Raw genomic sequence first — 23,829 nt, 5'->3', positions numbered from 1 at the left:
TGGTCTGCAAAGCACAACCTGACTACCAGGTTCTCCGCCACTGAAACTAATTTGAGAAGCACGCCTAGACCACTGGGAATTTCCAGATGGTCAAGGCCAGGCATGTGGAAACATGAAAAGAGTCTCAAACATAACTTCATATCTCACCTAGAATAAGCTCATCCAAGCCAATACTCATCTCCTTCAAGTCTTGGCTTAAGTGTCATAACTACCCAGACCACCCTATTTAAAACTGCATCACACAACTCCCCTTACTTTCCTTGTTTTTATAGCATGTATCCCATATTAAAGTACTATATAGTTTACTGTTAATTATGCTTATTGTCTGCCTCCCCTACTAGGATACACGTTCCACACAGGCCGATCTTCATCTGTTTTACGTAGCCAAGAATCCCAAGTGCCTAGATTAGTGTCTGGAACTCAATAAATGTTTGCTGCAGGGATGAATTAAAAGTTACAGTTCACCCAAGCCTAAACGGATTGCTTTGCTAGGTGGAGGTAGAGACAATTTTCAACTTAAACTCACTACTGCCTAGGAGGGATAATTTGATTTCTCCAGATCATTATTATACTCAAGTACCCCACAAACAGAGTAGGGTTAGCTCCCTGCCAATGCGGGCCTAAAAAGAGGGATGTGCAAGGACCAGAGAGCAAGGGAGGAGAGTGAGAGGGGCTTTCAAGGGCCTTCAGAAATCTCAGGACCCACAAATCGCCCCAGGACAACTTTAAGGACATAGCATTAAAGTTATTTCTCTTCCTTGGTTCTCTAGAGATCTGTCTAAGCAGTCTAAGATTACTGGTTCTCAAATATGTTTTCAAGTGAGCAGGGTGCAGAATTGGAAAAGATCCACAGTGTAGGCCTGGTAAATTCCAAGACACCCAGCCAAACAGGCAGTTTCCAGGGGCAGCAGGTTACTGTTACTCTCTCCCTCTACGCTGAGGGTGTAAATGTTAGAGAGAGGCAACGGCCCAGGCCAACAGACGGCTTTCCAGGGAGTCCAAGCTCAGGGCACCGCACCTCTATTCCTGTTCACAGCTTTTACCCTCTAATGCCCTTAGACACACACATGGCTTTTTACATGGAAGCAAGGAGAAGGCAAATGAGACCCCTTGAACTAAACAGTCATTCCAGAGCTCCATCCACTGTGGCAGTGAGTCACCAAAGCAGCCAATGAGGACTCTGGGAGCAGTCTGACTTAAGCAAAAGATACTTAAGGCTCAATTACGCTACGACTGGCTATTAATCAAATATTACAAGGATTCCAAAATATGGAATGAAGAAACAGAATTCAAAGTCAAAGGTGGGTGGGCTTTTTTTGTTTATTAATATTTATTGTGTATGTTTAGCTAACCTTCGTAAACTTTGCAGCTAATGCGGCTCCACACTTTGTCCTGTCAAGGAAATGCATCTTATAGCAGAGAGCTGGCCATCTGCCAAACCAAACAAGCCCTGAGACGGCAGCGAGGCTGGGGAGCAAGGAGAGCTGCCACGCTGCTAACTTGTCAAACACACATACTGGCTTTTACTTAACAACAGTGGGACACGTGCCTGCTAGAAGCCCAAGGAGCTATCAGAAGACAGATGAGCTATAACTACTTAGAAGGAATGCATTCACTCAGTCAACCATCCACCAAAGACATCTTCCATCCTCCGTTCTTGAAGAGGTACTTCTGTAGCTGGGGGCTTGCCACATCCAGACGTACACATTTGCTGAGTGACACAGCAAATGAAGGGTAGAGAGCACATCTGAATTAAAGGAGCAGAGGAAAATGTCATGACAGGAGATCTGCACGGACCAAAGAGAAAGCAGAAGGCCACTGTAGTGCGAAGAACTAGATTCTGAAGTTAGTCTGCCTATTTTAATATACTGATTTGCTTAATTAAATCGATAAAGGGTTTTATTCTTACACTAATCTACTTCATCTTACCGAAGCACGTGGGACCACCACTGGCTTCCCCTAGCTGCCTAAGCTGAACCCCATGTTACCATAAAAATTAAGTTTAGTCTTTTAAAATTTATTTATTTTTTATTTTTGGCTGTGTTTGGTCTTCGTAGCTGCACACGGGCTTTCTCTAGTTGCGGTGAGCGGGGGCTACTCTTCATTGAGGCGCGCGGGCTTCTCACTGCGGTGGCTTCTCTTGTTGCGGAGCACCGGCTCTAGGCACGTGGGGTTCAGCAGTTGTGGCATGCGGGCTCAGTAGTTGTGGCGCACGGGCTTAGTTGTTCCGCGGCATGTGGGATCTTCCCGAACCAGGGCTCAAACCCGTGTCCCCTGCATTGGCAGGCAGATTCTTAACCACTGCGCCACCAGGGAAGCCCCAGTTTAGCCTTTTAAACCAAAACCTACTGTCATTTCAGATAATCTGGCCGTGCAGAGGAACCACAGTCTGCCCCAAAAGTGCTCAGCTCTAGCGGCAGCCACAAAGAGACAGTAACCGGCGATGGAGATCATAAGCAAGATGACAAGGAGTTACAAGACTTTCATGTGCTCAACACAGAGATCTTTCTTCTCTGTGAAGACCAGAGAAAAAAGAGGGGGTGGGGGGCAGAGAAGAAGAAAGCACTTTGTGTACAAAAGGCAGTGTCAAGATTCCAAAACAGGAATTTTGGAATTACCCCTCTGCAAAAGTAAAAAGGCCACAAAAAATTCCAAATAATTTATTTCTGTGGTTTTGTTTTGCTTACTTTAAGTGAAATCGTGGAGGCAAATAAGGAGAAGAGGAGGAAATCAATGAGAGAAATAAATTTATATTTTAGGACATGGTAGGAAAGGAACTATTAGGTATCTGCAACTTTACGTTATTTAAAGTAGTTGAATCTTCACAGCAACACTACAAAATTAGTTATCTCACCCCCATTTCACAAGAAGAAACTGAGGCTTGTAGGAGGCTGGGTAACTTTCCCAAGGTCACATAACTTGTACCCAGAGGAGCTGGGACCAGCAGGGAGGTTTTCGCAACTCCAGTGCTCATTCCTTTATATCACCTAATTATGCGAAGGCCTGTTTTAGAAGATGAAGGGGAGGAAGGGATGTGGCAGATTTAAAATCATCTCCAAACCCACCTGACCCAGAAAGAGAAGTCTTAGCAAGTTTATACTAAAAAGCAGATGGTATTACTAAAATCATAAAGGAAAAAGGAACTACTACCCCAGTTCACAAATGTTACTATAAAAGAAATCAATGCCTGCATAACATCTTAGGCATCCGTGATGCACATATCCAAACACCGCCCTTATTCTACTTCACATGCTAAAAGAAGCCTAACATCCTTCATAATTTTATATCTTAATCATGATTATGATGAAACACCATTTCTTGATCCTTCGCAGCTGCTGACCCACACTGTAAAAGAAGCTCCGTCTGGTTTTTTCATGTTTGGTTTTTGTCACATAGTACAAGAATGGATAAGCTAACTCAGTGAATCCTTGGGAGAAGAAGCATTTTCCAAAATTTCAAACAAAGAGTCTAACACCTGTCTGGGGAGGAGACTTGTCACACAGTTTTGCACAGTTGTGTAGAGGCAGTCTTACGGTCATGGACACCCTCAGGACTACCCAATACATTCGAAAGGGCATGTATATGCTGATCCCCAAAACTAAGAACACAGATCAAGATGCGAGTCCAAAGCAAATAAAAAGAAGGCAGATGAAAATGGAAAGGTACTGGAGAAAGAATTTTCTTTGGATCTGCACAAGCCCAAGTTTTATTTCACAGAGAAAGAAAAACTGCTTTCCACATTAAAATACTGAGCCAGGGAGGTAGAAGAGTAAGATGGGAAATCTTTAAACTCTTCCAGGCTATTTGTCCTGTCCTCCCAAAGCCTTGCTTTTCCCAAACTTGGATGATTTTGCAGCATGCATGGGCCATCGGGCTTAGTTTCATTCCTCTAAAGTTCAGGAAGCAAACCTGGTGAGTAAGCCTTAGTCTACAATAAATAAGACTCCTCCACACCCACCTGATCTCCATGGAGACATCCCTCAAATAAAAACGATTAAAGACATTTTCTCTGCTCTTATAAGTGAGCACGTGCCTATCCTTTTTTCCTCCTCCACATTCCTCCAACTCTAAGGAACTTCCACCATAGGGCCAGACTTGTAGCAATTATCACTCTTTGCTGGAAATCTTCTTAATCTTCCCCCTTCCCTGCCCCAAACAATTCTCTCTCTGATAAACCAGAAAGAAGCTCAATGGTGAAAAGAAAAAAATGCCATGGCACTTTTATAAATGTATGGGTTGCTGCAAAAAAAAACAAACAAGGAAAAGTGTTGCTCTATTCCTGCCATAAATATCTGGTACAGATGCACAGATTATGCTCTTTAAAAACTGGTATCTAATTAACAAATTAAGTCCCATCAAACGGATGGAAAAATGCATTTATTAAAATCAGTTTATTTACAGCCTCTGCTCTAAAATTAAGGTAACTGCTCAAGCAGCAAAAATCTGGAACCTGGTAATTGTCCTTGGCACAAAATGAATCACATCTGTATCTGATAATAAACTTGCCTAAAGAACTTCATCACAAGAAAAAGATCTCAGAGAAAATGGAAGGTCTCTTGGGTAAGAAAATTAAATACAATTTTCTTCCTCTAATTCAAAACACTAAATGTTAGTTTGCTCCAATCTGCTATTTGAGAAGGACTTACAAAGGCAAAAAAAAAAAAAAAAGCACAAATAAGGATTAAAGAAAATCTGGTAATTATTCTTATTAATGACAGCCTGGGAGCAGGAAACAAATAAGAGGCTGGAAGCTGGAGTCCACAGGGTGAGTGACACCAGTGGTGGATCCCACAAGGCAAATACAACAAGGGGGGGGAAAGTGACTGGGGGTGGTGGTGGTGGTGGGATGAATTGGGAGATTGGGATTGACATGTATACACTAATATGTATAAAACGGATCACTAATAAGAACCTCCTGTATAAAAAAATAAATAAAATTAAATTAAAAAATTAAAAAAAAAAAAAGAAGCAGTGCTTACTGGAGGCACATTCCCAATATTCTTGTAGAACTTCCTACTGGTGGGCACAGGATGGATCAAGAGTGCCAAGATATGGAGCCGCTCAGGCTTGAGAGGGGCCTGGGGCACTGGAGCCTCAGGCAAGTCAGTTCCAGCAAAGAGTGGGTTTGTCTGTTATATCACACATTATCATCTATTATGAGGACCAGCTTGTGAAAGAGCTTGGGAAGCAGTACCTAAGGCCATCTCTCTCGATCTAATCTACACAGACCCAGACCCCTTTACCATTCTTCATTTATCAGTAGTTTGAGATGGGAATAAAGATAATAACCATAAATCTTTTCTTTATATAAATAAACAAAGCACAAATGGATAAAGCTTGAAATCCCTAACTACTAGATAAGAAATATATATGATCAGATCTTGGAAATCATCAAGTATGTAAAACCAAAAAATTATAGAAAAAGCTGCATCTTCAAAGATGAACTATACAGGATATGTAAAGCACTATTTGCCTTAATATAGTATAGGTAAAGATGTTTTACAAATCATACTCTTTTATTTAGCCCTTTGGGGGTCTCACAACCCCTCATCATACAAGACACAGCATTATCTATCACTCCAAAAAAGGAAGAAACACTATCCTGGGACATGTGTTAATTATAGAAGTCTTTCTTCCCCACACTAATATAAATTGTGAAAGTCTGGCCAGAATTCTGATAGAACAGCCAGAAAACTTGTTACCAAAGATCGTTCATCAAATTCTGGTTGGGAGAGGAAAATCCGTGGTAGAAAATCCTACAAGACATATAAGTCCTTCACTTGGTCTTCTACCAGTGTGATGTAATATGGTGCTGGGTTTGGACAACAGAGCACTAGTCATTACTGTATTATATGTTTATACATTTTATAAAGAATAGTGTGTCATTTTGAACACCTACAAAATTTACACATCTGCAAAATCAAGTTCTCTTTTCTTGATATTTTATAGCGTCAAGTATGTTTCTCCTTCAGGCTTGTGTTATCTAGTAGGTGATTCTTCACCCAGTTTTGCCATTCGTGGCAATTATGTCTATACTAGGAAGTATAGATATGTTTAAATGCCAATTAAATAAAACACCAAACTCTTGTGTAGAGAAGAAAAAAAAAGTTTCTAACTAATCAAAAGGGAAACATTGACTGTTTCTATTGCTTTGAAGGACTAGAAATAGAAGCAAAATAGTAAACAGAAAACATTTCCGTGAGACTGCTGACACCAAATAAGTAGTAGATGCCTTTTAATACAGCATGTTGCAGGGTTAAATGACACTAGAAAATGAATAAACTATTAAACTGGACAAGCCCTGCTTTTAGTCCTCATTCTTCGGCCTTCAATGATTTATGAAGCCTGAAGCAGGATGTGATAGGCTCTTCATCTAATTGTAACTCCCAAAACGAGATCGCTGTCAGATAGATAATTATAGGAAAAGACAACTCACTATAGGTTTTGAATCCGGATTCCTGCAGTAAACATTATTTCAAAGAAGAAAATGTTGAATAGAGAATCTAAATAACTGCTCCTGAACTAAGAGTCTACTGGTTAAATTTATAAATTGTTCTTTTAAAAGAGACTGGAAATGAGAACAGAAATGAAATGATAAGCACATCAGAATTTGTCTTCTATTCTAAGGAAGAATAATGATTAGAATTTTGATAAAATATAGTGACAAATTCCAACAAATAATTTTTACTTCAAAGCAGAGTGTGTTCTACAAAATAGATCCAGGAGACAGATCATATTCACTAACAGTATAACAACCAAAACAAATTATATTCATTACAGTTTTAGATTACCAGTATTTTAAGCATCCACAGTAAACTTGCTTCCTCCACTGAACTCAAAACATAGCTATTTTTAGTAAGTCTGAAAAAAGATCATCTCAAGTTTTAAAGAAGTAGACAATTAAAATTTGTACTTCTTTCATCAAATCTAAAAGAAAACATATTTATGCTCTGAAATTCCAAATTAATTAGAAAAAACTATTAACAAAAAACAAAAACAAGAGAAGCTGGTACAGAATAGGCCATTATAGTGAGTCCCAATAAGAACATGCTATAATAAAATATAACAAAAGGTAAAGCAAAATTAACAAATACATTTTCACCAAACACCTACCATGTGCCCTATATTGTTCTAACCATAGGAATATAATGCCCTTCCCACCCACATGGCACCAAGGAGTCCCTTACTCCAATTTGGTCACTGGAGAATCTAGAAATGTCTGAGAAAAAGAGTACCAAAGATAACAGAAGTGTTGAGAAAATATGACCCACAAGGAAATGTTAAAACAACAACAACTAAGTTTGGTTCACTTAGACAAGAGAAGACAGAACAGCAACTTTATAATCTTCAAGGAAATAGAGGATGTTGACCAGCTGTTCTCCAATTCCTTGAGGACTAGAGTAAAGGATGTGGGCTCTAAGCATGAGAATGTGAGCCTAAAAGTAATGAAAAAAAAAGATACGATGGTATGGGATTTCATAAACAGAAATGAACTCTTAGGGAGGTTGTAAACTCTTCTGTTAAAAGTCTAATTTTCATAGAGGAGAGTTGAGCCGTAGTCCTCAGGTAGGCAAGAAGATGGACTCTGGAAGATAATATTGAGACACGGAGCAACGTATGCCTGATGCCAGATGGCAGCTGATGAAGCAAAAGCCAGCAGCTTTGCCTGTGGCATAGTTATGTGAAGGGAACCTATCGCCAGTGTAGGAGAGGGGACTCGCACTAGGATCAAAGACATTATTTTATTTCCTATAATATGAACGTCCCTGCAAACGTGCAGTGATCTTAGAAGTTTCCTCCTAGGCACATTTGCTGCAATTTGTACTATTTCATTATTTATTTCATATAGTTTTCCACCACAGTTATGATTTTTTTAATTAAAAAAAAATCTCCTGGTGCTGGGTGAGATAGAGGGATCACATTCCACTCAGTCTCTCCCTCTGAATGCAGTTATAAAACCTAAATTTCAGGATTCTGAAAACTAAATAGTAGTAGGTGGATTGGGGAATTAGCCCAGAATTCAAAGTATCACTGAAGCAGCAGTGAGTTTACTATTTCCCCACTCTGGTACTTCACCCTAACCACCCCCACAAAAAAACCTGTAATGAACAAAAGATCAAAAGTTTAAATTAAGGCAGCCTCAGTTCAACTGAATTTTCCTTTTGCCTCGGGCTTCAGTACAGCTTGGCATAGCACTGTTTACTGATCCCATTTTTATTTAAAGCACTGGAATTTTACTCATCATGAATTTTATGCATTAATTCTTATTTTTTATAATATTGCATTAAAATGTTAATTTGCTTTGATTACTGAGTTTTTTGATACCTCCTTCAATTTTGTGCTTCAGTCTGACCCTAGTCCTGGCCTTGATTCAACCTATATCTCACTCTATTACACAAAGATTAGCTCAAAATAAACCACACACCCAAAATGAACCACATTAAACCTTAAAACTTTTAGAAGAAAACACAGAAGAAAATCTGTGTAACCTGGAGTCAGTCAAGGAGTTCTTAGATGTGACACCAAAGCTACATTCTACAAAATAAAAAACTGATAAATTAGACTTTATCAAAATTAAAGTATTTTGGAGGAGCTTCAAGACGGCGGAAGAGTAAGACACGGAGATCACCTTCCTCCCCACAGATACATCAGAAATACATCTACATGTGGAACAACTCCTACAGAACACCTACTGAACGCTGGCAGAAGACCTCAGACTTCCCAAAAGGCAAGAAACTCCCCATGTACCTGGGTAGGGCAAAAGAAAAAACAGAGACAAAAGAATAGGGACGGGACCTGCACCTTTGGGAGGGAGCTGTGAAGGAGGAAAGGTTTCCACACACTAGGAAGCCCCTTCGTGGGCGGAGATGGGGGTGGCGGAGGGTGGAGCTTTGAAGTCACGGAGGAGTGAGACCGCAGCAACAGGGGTGCGGAGGGCAAAGTGGAGAGATTCCCGCACAGGATCGGTGCCGACCAGTACTCACCAGCCCGAGAGGCTTGTCTGCTCACACGCCAGGGCAGCTGGGGGCTGGGAGCTGAGGCTCGGGCTTCGGAGGTCGGATCCCAGGGAGAGGACTGCCGTTGGCTGTGTGAACACAGCCTGAAGGGGGCTAGTGCGCCACGGCTAGCCGGGAGGGAGTCTGGGAAAAAGTCTGGACCTGCCGAAGAGGCAAGAGACCACTGTTTCCCGGTGCACGAGGAGAGGGGATTCAGAGCGCCGCTTAAAGGAGCTCCAGAGACGGGCGCGAGCCGCGGCTATCAGAGCGGACCCCAGAGACAGGCATGGGATGCTAAGGCTGCTGCTGCCGCCACCAAGAAACCTGTGTACGAGCACAGGTCACTATCCACACTGCCCCTCCCAGAAGCCTGTGCAGCCCGCCACTGCCAGGGTCCCGTGATCCAGGGACAACTTCCCTGGGAGAATGCACGGCGCGCCTCAGGCTGGTGCAACGTCACACTGGTCTCTGCCGCCGCAGGCTCGCCCCGCATCTGTATCCCTCCCTCCCCCCGGCCTGAGTGAGCCAGAGCCCCCGAATCAGTGGCTCCTTTACCCCCCTCCTGTCTGAGCAAAGAACAGACGCCCTCAGGCGACATACACGCAGAGGCGGGTCCAAATCCAAAGTTGAACCCCCAGAGCTGTGTGAACAAATAAGAGAAAGGGAAATTTCTCCCAGCAGCCTCAGGAGCAGAGGATTAAATCTCCACAATCAACGTGATGTACCCTGCCTCTGTGGAATACCTGAATAGACAACAAATCATCCCAAATTGAGGAGGTGGACTTTGGGAGCAAAGATATATATATATTTTTCCCTTTTTCTCTTTTTGTGAGTGTGTATGTGTATGCTTCTGGGTGTGATACTGTCTGTATAGCTTTGCTTTTACCATTTGTCTTAGGGTTCTGTCTGTCCGTTGTTGTTTCTTTTTTACTTTAAAAAATTTTTTCTTAGTAATTATTTTTTATTTTAATAACTTTCCTTTTATTTTCTTTTATCTTCATTCTTTCTTTCTTTATTTTTTTTCTCCCTTTTATTCTGAGCTGTGTGGATGAAAGGCTCTTGGTGCTCCAGCCAGGCGTCAGGGCTGTGCCTCTGAGGTGGGAGAGCCAAGTTCAGGACACTGATCCACAAGAGACCTCCCAGCTCCATGCAATATCAAACGGAGAAAATCTCCCAGAGATCTCCATCTCAACGCCAAGATGCAGCTTCACTCAACGACCAGCAAGCTACAGTGCTGGACACCCTATGCCAAACAACTAGCAAGACAGGAACACAACCCCATCCATTAGCAGAGAGGCTGCCTAAAATCATAACAAAGCCACAGACACCCCAACACACCACCAGACGTGGACCTGCCCACCAGAAAGACAAGATCCAGCCTCAACCACCAGAACACAGGCACTAGTCCCCTCCGCCAGGAAGCCTACACAACCCACTGAACCAACCTTAGCCACTGGGGACAGACACCAAAAACAACGGGAACTACGAACCTGCAGCCTGTGAAAAGGAGACCCCAAACACAGTAAGTTAAGCAAAATGAGAAGACAGAGAAACACACAGCAGATGAAGTAGCAAGGCAAAAACCCACCAGACCTAACAAATGAAGAGGAAATAGGCACTCTACCAGAAAAAGAATTCAGAATAACAATAGAAAAGATGATCCAAAATCTTGGAAATAGAATACAGAAAATACAAGAAATGTTTAACAAGGACCTAGAAGAACTAAAGAGCAAACAGTGATGAACAACACAATACATGAAATTAAAAATTCTCTAGAAGGGATCAATAGCAGAATAACTGAGGCAGAAGAACAGATAAGTGACCTGGAAGGTAAAATAGTGTAAATAACTACTGCAAAGCAGAATAAAGAAAAAAGAATGAAAAGAACTGAGGACAGTCTCAGAGACCTCTGGGACAACATTAAATGCACCAACATTCGAATTATAGGGTTCTCAGAAGAAGAAGAGAAAAAGAAAGGGACTGAGAAAATATTTGAAGAGATGAGAGTTGAAAACTTCCCTAATATGGGAAAGGAAATAGTTAATCAAGTCCAGGAAGCACAGAGAGTTCCAAACAGGATAAATCCAAAGAGAAACACGCCAAGACACATATTAATCAAACTATCAAAAATTAAATACAAAGAAAAAATATTAAAAGTACCAAGGGAAAAGCAACACATAACATATAACAGAATCCCCACATAAGGTTAACAGCTGATCTTTCAGCAGAAACTCTGCAGCCAGAAGGGAGTGGCAGGACATATTTAAAGTGATGAAAGGGAAAAACCTACAACCAAGATTACTCTACCCGTCAAGGATCTCATTCAGATTTCATGGAGAAATTAAAACCTTTATAAACAAGCAACAGCTAAGAGAATTCAGCACCACCAAACCAGCTTTACAACAAATGCTAAAGAAACTTCTCTAGGCAGGAAACACAAGAGAAGGAAAAGACCTACAATAACAAACCCAAAACAATTAAGAAAATGGTAATAGGAGCATACATATCGATAATTACCTTAAAAGTAAATGGATTAAATGCTCCAACCAAAAGACACAGACTGGCTGAATGGATACAAAAACAAGACCCGTATATATGCTGTCTACAAGAGACCCACTTCAGACCATGGGACACATACAGACTGAAAGTGAGGGGATGGAAAAAGATATTCCATGCAAATGGAAATCAAAAGAAAGCTGGAGTAGCAATTCTCATATAACACAAAATAGACTTTAATATAAAGACTATTACAAGAGACAAAGAAGGACACTACATAATGATCAAGGGATCGATCCAAGAAGAAGATATAGCAATTGTAAATATATATGCACTCAACATAGGAGCACCTCAATACATAAGGCAAATACTAACAGCCATAAAGGGGGAAATCGCCAGTAACACAATCAGAGTAGGGGACTTTAACACCCCACTTTCACCAATGGACAGATCATCCAAAATGAAAATAAATAAGGAAACACAAGCTTTAAATGATACATTAAACAAGATGGACTTAATTGATATTTAGAGGACATACCATCCAAAAACAACAGAATACACTTTCTTCTCAAGTGCTCATGGAACATTCTCCAGGATAGATCATATCTTGGGTCACAAATCAAGCCTTGGTAAATTTAAGAAAATTTAAATCATGTCAAGTATCTTTTCCGACCACAATGCTATGAGACTAGATATCAATTACAGGAAAAAAAATCTGTAAAAAATACAAAGACATGGAGGCTAAACAATACACTACTTAATAATAAAGAGATCACTGAAGAAATCAAAGAGGAAATCAAAAAATACCTAGAAACAAATGACAATGAAAACAAGACGACCCAAAACCTATGGGATGCAACAAAAGCAGTTCTAAGAGGGAAGTTTATAGCAATACAATCCTATCTTAAGAAGCAAGAAACATGTCAAATAAACAACCTAACCTTACACCTAAAGCAATTAGAGAAAGAAGAACAAAAAACCCCCAAAGTTAGCAGAAGGAAAGAAATCATAAAGATCAGATCAGGAACAAATGAAAAAGAAATGAAGGAAACGATAGCAAAGATCAATAAAAGTAAAAGCTGGTTCTTTGAGACGATAAACAAAATTGATAAACCATTAGCCAGACTCATCAAGAAAAAAAGGGAGAAGACTCAAATCAATAGAATTAGAAATGAAAAAGGAGAAGTAACAACTGACACTGCAGAAAATACAAAGGATCATGAGAGATTACTACAAGCAACTCTATGCCAATAAAATAGACAACCTGGAAAAAATGGACAAATTCTTAGAAATGCACAGCCTCCGAGACTGAACCAGGAAGAAATAGAAAATGAACAGACCAATCACAAGCACTGAAATTGAAACTGTGATTAAAAATCTTCCAACAAACAAAAGCCCAGGACCAGATGGCTTCACAGGCGAATTCTATCAAACATTTAGAGAAGAGCTAACACCTATCCTTCTCAAACTCTTCCAAAATATAGCAGAGGGAGGAATACTCCCAATCTCATTCTAGGAGGCCACCATCACCCTGATACCAAAACCAGACAAACATGTCACAAAGAAAGAAAACTATAGGCCGATATCACTGATGAACATAGATGCAAAAATCCTCAACAAACTACTAACAAACAGAATCCAACAGCACATTAAAAGGATCATACACCATGATCAAGTGGGGTTTATACCAGGAATGCAAGGATTCTTCAATATACGCAAATCAATCAGTGTGATACACCATATTAACAAATTGAAGGAGAAAAACCAAACGATCATCTCAATAGATGCAGAGAAAGCTTTTGACAAAATTCAACACCCATTTATGATAAAAACCCTCCAGAAAGTAGGCATAGAGGGAACTTTCCTCAACATAATAAAGGCCATATATGACAAACCCACAGCCAATATCATCCTCAATGGTGAAAAACTGAAACCATTTCCACTAAGATCAGGAACAAGACAGGGTTTCCCACTGTCACCACTATTATTCAACATAGTTTTGGAAGATTTAGCCACAGCAATCAGAGAAGAAAAAGAAATAAAAGGAATCCAAATCAGAAAAGAAGAAGTAAAGCTGTCACTGTTTGCAGATGATATGATACTATACATAGAGAATCCTAAAGATGCTACCAGAAAAGTACTAGAGCTAATCAATGAATTTGGTAAAGTAGCAGGATACAAAATTAATGCACAGAAATCTGTAGCACTCCTATACACTAATGATGAAAAATCTGAAAGTGAAATTAAGGAAACACTCCCGTTTACCACTGCAACAAAAAGAATAAAATATCTAGGAATAAACCTACCTAAGGACACAAAAGACCTGTATGCAGAAAATTATAAGACACTGATGAAAGAATTTAAAGATGATACAAATAGATGGAGAGATACACTATGTTCTTGGATTGGAAGAATCAACATTGTGAAAATGACTCTACTACCCAAAGCAATCTACAGATTCAATGCAATCCCTATCAAACTACCAATGGCATTTTTCACAGAACTAGAACAAAAAAGTTCACAATTTGTATGGAAACACAAAAGACCCCGAATAGCCAAAGCAATCTTGAGAACGAAAATTGGAGTTGGAGGAATCAGGCTCCTTGACTTCAGACTATACTACAAAGCTACAGTAATCAAGACAGTATGGTACTGGCACAAAAACAGAAATATAGATCAATGGAACAGGATAGAAAGCCCAGAGATAAACCCACGCACATATGGTCACCTTATCTTTGATAAAGGAGGCAAGAATACACAGTGGAGAAAAGACAGCCTCTTCAATAAGTAGTGCTGGGAAAACTGGACAGGTACATGTAAAAGTAAGAAATTAGAACACTCCCTAACACCATACACAAAAATAAACTCAAAATGGATTAAAGACCTAAATGTAAGGCTAGACACTATCAAACTCTTATGGGAAAACATAGGCAGAACAGTCTATGACATACATCACAGCAAGATCCTTTTTGACCCACCTCCTAGAGAAGTGGAAATAAAAACAAAAATAAACAAATGGGACCTAATGAAACTTAAAAGCTTTTGCACAGCAAAGGAAACCACAAACAAGACGAAAGGACAACCCTCAGAATGGGAGAAAATATTTGCAAATGAAGCAACTGACAAAGGATTAACCTGCAAAATTTACAAGCAGCTCATGCAGCTCAATATGAATAAAAACAAACAACCCATTCCAAAAATGGGCAGAAGATCTAAATAGACATTTCTCCAAAGAAGATATACAGATTGCTAACAAACACATGAAAGAATGCTCAACATCATTAATCATTAGAGAAATGCAAATCAAAACTACAGTGAGAAAAAAAAAACACAAAACACTACAGTGAGATATCATCTCACACTGGTCAGAATGGCCATCATCAGAAAATCTGCAAACAATAAATGCTGGAGAGGGTGTGGAGAAAAGGGAACACTCTTGCACTGTTGGTGGGAATGTAAATTGATACAGCCACTATGGAGAACTCCTATGCAGCCACTATGCAGTTTCCCTAAAAAACTAAAAATAGAACTACCATATGACCCAGCAATCCCACTACTGGGCATATACCCTGAGAAAACCATAATTCAAAAAGAGTCATGCACCAAAATGTTCATTGCAGCTCTATTTACAATAGCCAGGACATGGAAGCAACCTAAGTGTCCATCAACAGATGAATGGATGAAGAAGATGTGGCACATGTATACAACGGAATATTACTCAGCCATAAAAAGAAACGAAATTGAGTTATTTGTAGTGAGGTGGATGGACCTAGAGTCTGTCATACAAAGTGAAGTAAGTCAGAAAGAGAAAAACAAATACCGTATGTTAACACATATATATGGAATCTAAAAAAAAAAAAAAATAGGTCATTAAGAACCTAGGGGCAAGATGGGAATAAAGACACAGACCTACTAGAGAATGGACTTGAGGATATGGGGATGGGGAAGGGTAAGCTGTGACAAAGTGAGAGAGTGGCATGGACGTATATACACTACCAAACGTAAAATAGATAGCTAGTGGGAAGCAGCCACATAGCACAGGGAGATCAGCTCGGTGCTTTGTGACCACCTAGAGGGGTGGGATAGGGAGGGTGGGAGGGAGGGAGACGCAAGAGGGAAGAGATGTGGGAACATATGTATATGTATAAGTGATTCACTTTGTTATAAAGCAGAAAGTAACACCATTGTAAAGCAATTATACTCCAATAAAGATGTTAAAAAAAATAAAGTATTTTGCCTTGTAAAAGACTTTATTAAGAAAAAGAAAAAAAACAAGCAACAGACTGGGAGAAAACAGCCCAAGAACTTGGTATCTAGAATATATAGAGGACTCTCAAAATAAATAGTAAGAAACAAACACCCTGATTTAAAACTGTGCAAAAGACTTGAAGAGGCATTTCACCCAAGAGAATATAACCATGGAAAATGGATACATGAAGATATTCAACATCACTGGCCATTAGGAAAATCCAAATTATAACCACTCCACCCACCTATTAGAATGTATAAAATAAAAAATGTTACAATACAAAGTGTTGGTAAGGATGCAGAGCAAATAAAAAAAACATACACTGTTGGTGGGAATACAAAATGACATTGTTAATCTGAAGATGGCTTGGCAGTTTCTTATAAAAATAAATATACACTCACTATATGACCCAGCAAGCCTACTCTTAGGTATTTGCCCTAGAGAAAAGAAAACTTACATTCACACAAAAACCTCTATATGAATGCTTACAGCAGCTCCATCTGTAATCTCCAAAAATTAGAAATAATCAAATGTCCTTTAGTAGATAAAAAAACTGTGCTATATCCATACAGTGGAATACTATTCAGCAATAAAATGCAACAAGTTATTGATACACACAACTAACCTGGATGAGTCTCAAAGGAGTCTGCTGAAAGAAGTTGATCTAAAAAGGTTACACACTATATGAGTCCATTTGTATGACATTCTTGAAAAGTCAACACTATAGTGATGGAGAACAGACCAGTGAATGCCAGGGATAAGGAGTGGACAGCGAGGGAGGGGGTAAGAGGGTGACTATAGAGGGATGGTACAAAGGAGTTTTTAGGGGGTGATGGAACTAACTGTTCTGTATCCTGATTGTATTGATGGAACTACAGGAATGTATAGGGGTTAAAAATCACAGAACTGTACACTTTAAAAATAATAAAAAATAATCAGCCTAAGCTTGTTCCTTTCATTTTCCCTACATAAAATATTTTAAGACTTGATAAGGTACATAGTAACAGTTAAACCATCATGAAATTCGTGGCTTCTTTCCTCTCTATTCTCACGTGCCTACAGATGAACACTCAACTGCACTCTTTAAATCCTGAGAACTACCGTCCTGGAACATCCATAGCATGATACCTTTAGGTGCAATGAAAAGTAATTTAATCACATCTTAAGGACACTAGCCCCATCCTGGACACTGTGAGGCTAACTTAGCAGGGGACTCCAGCTGAGTTCCAGTTACTGAATCTGAAGAAAGGGTTTAGTAAGTCAAATCACAAAAGTGGTAAAAATGCAATATTTTTTTCCATCATAGCCCAATGGCATCTCTTTTCTTTGCTACTTAAAGAAAACCTAAATGTCCATCAACAAAGGAATGGATAAAGAATGGATATGAAAAAAAAAAAAAAGAATGGATATGGATGTGGTACATACAAACAACGGAATATTACTCAGCCACAAAAAGGAACGAAACTGGGTCATCTGTAGAGACGTGGATGGACCTAGAGAGTGTTATACAGAGTAAAGTAAGTCACAAAAACAAATATCATATATTAACACATATATGTGGAATCCAGAAAAATGGTATAGATGACCTTAATTGCCAAGCAGACACAGAGACACAGACATAGAGAACAAGTGTATGGATACCAAGGGGGAAAGGGGTGGGGTGGGAGGAATTGGGAGATAGGGATTGACACATATACACTATTGATACTATGTATAAAATAGACAACTGATGGGAACATACTGTATAGCACAGGGAAGTCTACTTAATGCACTGTAGTGTCCAAAATGGAGGGGATATATGTATATTTATGGCTGATTCATTATGCTGTGCAGTAGAAGCTAACACAACATTGTAAAGCAACTATAGTCCAATAAAAATTAATTTTTTAAAAAAAGAAAATATTCTTACAGAAAGTAGCACTGACCGTTGTGCTTCTTGACAGTAAAACATTGTCCTAATAACCAGGCACAGGACCCTGGGAAAAGGTAGTGCTAGAAAAAGAACCTTGTAACTGCTGTGTTGGCAAATTTACACTAAAACTCCATCATCATCTATTTACTCCCAGGTTCCCTATCAAATATTCATATATCTCAGAAGACTACGAAACACGCAGTGCTCACATATCCTTTTAGTTGCCAATGAGCAAATGCTCAATAAACCTATATTGAGTATATTGTCTTATCATTTGGCAGTGGGAAAACAAACATATTTTACTAAATACAAACATACTAATCAGAACCCATCTAGAATCTACATTGTTTAATCCTCCCAAGAAAGTAAATTTCACTAAGCTGATACTGCTTTATTCAAAATAATACATAACTCAAAGCAACTGCTATTCCCTAGCCAACCAGCTGCCTGATTGCTCTTTAATAAAAGTCAGATAATGGAAAGCTAGTTAACTCAAAGCCCATTTTTTTCCATCCCCTTGTGCTTCACATTAAGAAGGTTTCACTATATTTTAGAAAGCAGATAAATGCCAAATATAGTCTTTCTTTCAAGCTTATTTTCAGTTGGCATTTGCACTGCATATAGCTCAAGTTCTCTCTGTGTACTATTCCTTATGTGATCCTGACTGGGCAAAGACACCACTTGACTCCTTTACTTCTAGAAAACGCTTAAAGACGTGTGATTCGGACTGAGCTGGGACTTTATATCAGTAAAGACAGATGATTAGTCTATTCCCAGTACAAAATGGAAGAACAGTTGAGTTCTTCAGCTCCTTCAGAGACAAGCTTTCACAGGCACAGCTTCATTAATTCATTAAGTTTGAAGTAAATTCCCATGTTAGTCGTTATCTGTATTCAAATATAAGAACAAAGACACATTCCAAAGCCAATTCTGAGGACTCCTTGGAATATCCATTAATTTGAATGACCTTTCTGTTCTCATTCACATGTACAAATAACATGGGGTGATTGTAGTCTGAAGAGTCAGCATGTCCCTTACACTTATTAATTAAGATACATAGCTAGATTCATGAAGGGTCTATTATTTCATGGCCCCATTATATCCATTTATACTTAATCAATCTCTTTGGATTTAAAATATCAATATTCTCTCCTAATAAGAACACAATAACTTTTTATGTGAAATGGAAGTGCTAATTCTTTCATTTTATATGTTGTATGTCATTTTACATATTGACACATACAGCAATTTTCTTGGACATCAAAATTCATTAATTTAAAGGTCATATCTGGGTATAATCTATGGGTAATGTGATAAGATATGATGTTTAGAAAAATAATGTGAACTCAAGTTCTCTTCAGAACTTCACCTAACTATATAAAGAAGGACAGACAGTTGGTATTTTTACGGAAATTTTTGTTCTTTTAAAGAAATCTCTTTTTTTTACACAATATGGATCTTACCTTCTTCTCAATATATGCAGTAGGCTATCTCTGTAATTGGATAAGTAGGTCTGAAATAAGAAACTTTCCCCACCTTTTGGTAAATATATAAACTATTACTTAATTAACATAATTTTAACAATAATTACGTATTTTTCAACCAATACCTATGATAATAAGGGGCAGAGGTACAGCCTGTAGGTAGCTAGGCAGTAAGTAAGTAAGTGTGCATAATCCAGATTTCATCTCCCACAGGAAAGGGATATTGCAGAGAACAAGTAGTGGTAGAAAGAAACAAAACTCTAAGATAATCCTTGTTCTTTGCTATCTATTCTCTTCAATGGTTAAAAAACGTTCCTAAAGATAATCAAATATTCTTTAGATGATCACAAGACCTTTACTATTACCTTTCTTATATGGGCACCAGGATTCTCAATCAACTTTGAAATGCCTAAGGCAGTCTAGTTGAAAATGCCGAAGCAAATTTCCCTTCCCTTCCGTTCAGTAGCCGTGCTAAATGCTATAGCTATGTTTTAAAAATAAAGGTTTAGTTTTTCTCTTTCTTCTCTTCACTTTGTTCATTCAGTGTTTACAGAAACAGAGATCTCTCACCAAACTACGTAAACAAACAAACAAATTAGAAGAGAAGTTGGGACCTAGTGTGAAATTTCTGGCTGTTTTCCTTTCCACCTTTTTCTTCTCTGTACACAAGGGAATGTCTGTTCTCTCTTAAATTACTGCCCAAAGCAACTGAGGTGAAGAGGCCACCATCTTAATACCAGGTCAAAACAACTTCATTTCACTATGCTTGGGTAAAAGAGTATAAATGGTAATATACTAGTACAATTGCATAAACCATGTCCCTTGATTTATATTAGTAAAAAAGGAAATTCTATTAATCATTTTGCAACAAAGTATAGTTTGATGAAAAATCACTAAGCTAATAATAGTTTTAAGTGTTCTTTCACAGCATTTCCTGAAATAACTGGAACTCTGAAAAGACTTAAAAATTTCTGTTTCTTCTAAACATAATTACCTTTTAAAAAAATGATAGGTCATCTCCAAATTACATTTAGTCCATTCCTTCTCTCCTATGCTTTTTCACATAAAATAGAGTAATGGAAGCTTTTTACACAATATATAAACATTCTAGGGTCCCATCTACACAAAGACAAAGGTGAGCTTTTAAATTCAAGATCAAATTATATTCTGGAATTTATCTTAGAAAAGAGGCTAAGCACATTATTCAAATTACAACGAAGTAGATGATAAACGAGGATATGCATTTTTTTTAAACTTGAGGAAACAAAATTGGACTAGGAAAAGGAAACACCTAAAAATAATTTCAGCAGAATTGTAAAATGTGTACAAACATCACACAGTAAAAATAGTAAATGTTAAACATTTGTCATCTCCTAGCGAAGAGTGTTGAGAGTCTCTAAACTGAATAGAGAAAGAAAAATTTTCAGAGCATATGACAATGCAGAGAGTGTAATTAAAACCATTTTTAAAGTTTGTTTCAAAACTAAATATGGAAAATATAATTGTTATATTTTAAAAAGCTATTTATTGTGAAGATTGTAGGACACTTTTTAGTTATTAGGAAATTAATTGTATAGATTGTTAACATTCCCTAACTGAAAACAATGTTTGGCTCCCTATATATATATTGAGCTTGGCATTCCAGAATATAACTATCTAGGGATTTATTTAGTTTTAGAAAAGGGTGTGGGAAAATGCAGTCAATCATACTTTACTGAAGTAAATGGCTGTAGGATAGACCTACCAGCACCATTGCCTGTGCCTAGTCAAACAAGCAAACAACTAAATGTTGATATTAAGAATATGAGATGCTGCCTTTTAGCTAAATTAAAACTCAATACAGTAAGTACCTTATTATAGCAGAGTGTGGTATTTCCAAAAGAAATGACAATCCTGGCTTTTAATGACAAAAATACAATTAAATAAAAGAGGTGTTTTTTGGCCCTTCTAGCAAAGTGTCCACCCTCTTTATCCATCCCAAAGAATGAATTTGTTTATTTTTCTACATTCCAAGAAGACTTAAAACTTGAGAAAATAGGGATCAAAGGGGCAGTTTAAAGTCCCTTTAGCATATCGTTCTACAATATAAACAGAAAACAATGCTGTCTGATGTTAACAACCAAAAAAAGACAAACAAATCCTAAATCAATGATTTAAAAGGCCACTTTAAGGTGTGTGGTTTTGTCCCTATTTGAAGTTCTCTCTTCATCCATCTATTAAAATGCATCTCAAAATCAGTTTTCTGACTTTTCTAAGATAATTCAATATATGATAAATTCTGTTTCCTTAATGACCTCACTCTTTTCTTTGTATCTCTTCACTTGCTCATCCCTTAAATGCTCTGGTTTCCTAGGGCTCATCTTCTCTATCCTTCATGCCCTTTCCGTGATCAAACTAATCAGCAACCAACATTTCAACTATGAACTATAAATACTCCTCCCAAAACTGTGTCTTCTTTCTTCTAAGCACCAAAGTTATCTACCCATCTGCCCACTGAACATCTCCACACAGAGGTCCTAAAGGTACTTCAAGTTCAACATACCAACAACAGACTCGCTGTCTTTCTTCTAAAACCTGCTTTCTTTTTTTCTTTTAATTGCAGGGAACACTGACCCAGTCTCCTAAATTATACATATACAAATAAATACTATGTCTTGTAAATCTAACCTTCACACTTCAATAAAAATCAACATCTAAGACCGGGATCTGAATATGTCATTCCTTTGTTTTAAAAAAAAAACAAAAAACCAAAAACCATAAGATAAAGTCACTTTATTATGGTATACAAAGTCAGTTTACCCTGTCATCTCTAGATACTTCTCTCCTGCCTCACTCTCCAAAGACACACCTGTGCTCTACAGTATGCATTACTTGCACTTCCCAAGTATACCATTCACTCATTCAATAAACAAGCACCTTCTAAGTGCCAGGCACTGTTCTGAGCATTGGGGATATTGCAGTGAACAAAACAGACAAAGTTTCTGCCCTCATGGGCGTACATCCTGGTGGAAGCAGACAGACAAAAACAAATATATAATAGATGAGATGGTGGTAAGTGCCATGGAGAAAAACATCTAGTTAGAAAAGCAATTCAGAGCAACACAACAAACAGTGTGTTCTGTACACTTATGACATCCACATGTCTTTAATAAAAGTACAATCATACTTCTATATCCCTTAATTTAATTACATTTCAATTTAAATTATAATTTAAAAACACAACCCCATGAGTAATACTGAGATGTATAGTCGTTGAGAGGCATTAAAAAAAAAAAAAAAACAAAACCAGCTTACTTCTGGAACAACCAATTATAATAATTTTATTTTTTGAGATTAAAGTTGATAGAGTCAAGAGTGTTTTTCTTTGATTCTAGTGTTTTAGTTGGCTTCTGGATGCACCCAAAAAAAAGTATTATTAGTGCTGGCACATTTCAAATTATGTCATGAGATTAGAATCTATAAAACTTAAGTACTCATCTAGAATTAGTCTCATTGTTAGTTCATTGTCTCTATACCATGGTTTCAAATTTAGTGCCTACAACTTAAGACTCCACAGTAATGTTAAAACATTAGAGACAGGAGCTTTTTGCTGGTGATTTAAAAACAGTTGTTCAATTGTCTGAATCATTTAAGTACATAATATGTCTCAACTGTTTATGTAGAGCTGAAACAACCGGAGAAACCTACATAAGAGCACTGTTTAAGATACAGGATATTACTAAAGGATTTGACTATGAGCCAAAGAAAATTTGCACAGACATTAATTGGCCTGTTTCATACTCGAAAAATAACAATGATTTGCCTTACCATCTAAATAATAATACATACTTTCAAAGACTTTAAAGGAACTCAGATTTTCCTCTGGGAATCTTCACTATTATTGTATTACATACAGCTCCAGTCTCTAGACGTGAATGAATGAATGAATGAATGCACGCATGCTGGTGTTTTAGTGCTTACATAAATATGTAAACAAAACTAAAGGGGGGTTTTTCGGATGTGGAAGTTAAATCTGAAATGTTTTAAACTTCTAATAACTAAATAGATATTAACCTCAGTGGAAGCTGAGTCTTACCTTAATGACAAACCTAACAAGGAGAATTCTGTCAAAGTTTTCAAACAATGATACACTTCATCACATTCTGAGGGCATAACGTTTCACTTCTGTCCATAATCCCTGAATCCTTACAAACATGCACACTGTGGGAAGCTCCTTTCTGTATGCTACATGAAGATCAGCTTCTTCTCTCCTCAAATTGGTTGGCAGAGCGGGTAAACATCCCAGGCCCAGCTGAAATTCTGACTAAAGTGTGGGCCTATAGGAAATATTGGGTTGGGGAGGGAAAAGTGTAGATAAGCCAGTCTGCAATGTACTAATAATTCCTGTGTTGGAGAAAAAAAGCAGCTACCACTGTACTGTAAGGGCAAGAACTTACGTTCTATATCAAAACCAAAACCAAAACCAAAACCAAAAATGGCTAAGAGGCAAACTTCACTTCATTCTCAAGGCTGGGAGGAAAGAACACACATACCGCATCTGTGATGTCTATTTCATACACCCTTTGGAAAGTCCTGCGCTCAAAGAAAACAAGTTTGCCGCTGCCACATCCCCTTTGAACAGATGTACCGGTGACTATGAGTTTATCATCTGGACTGAAACAGCAGTCAGTCCTACAGACAAAAAGAGTTTAT

General features: G+C 38.1%; 1 protein-coding gene across 3 annotated transcripts in view; it reads right to left on the bottom strand.

The window, feature by feature from the left end:
• Nucleotides 1–23,829, bottom strand: part of WDR70 (WD repeat domain 70) — a 327,284-nt gene that overhangs the window by 26,982 nt on the left and 276,473 nt on the right. For 2 of the 3 annotated variants that reach the window (XM_059916261.1, XM_059916260.1), the window contains exon 13: nt 23,670–23,808. The exons of the other annotated variant lie outside the window; for it this stretch is intronic. In XM_059916261.1, coding sequence (XP_059772244.1) covers nt 23,670–23,808 — 139 coding nt within the window. The remainder of the gene's footprint in view (nt 1–23,669; nt 23,809–23,829) is intronic. 3 annotated transcript variants of the gene reach the window in all.

The sequence above is a fragment of the Balaenoptera ricei genome, chromosome 3 (assembly GCF_028023285.1).
Source record: "Balaenoptera ricei isolate mBalRic1 chromosome 3, mBalRic1.hap2, whole genome shotgun sequence".
Taxonomy (NCBI): Eukaryota; Metazoa; Chordata; class Mammalia; order Artiodactyla; family Balaenopteridae; genus Balaenoptera; species Balaenoptera ricei.
Note: the sequence above shows the minus strand (reverse complement) of the source record. Positions and strands in the feature narration are given on the sequence as shown.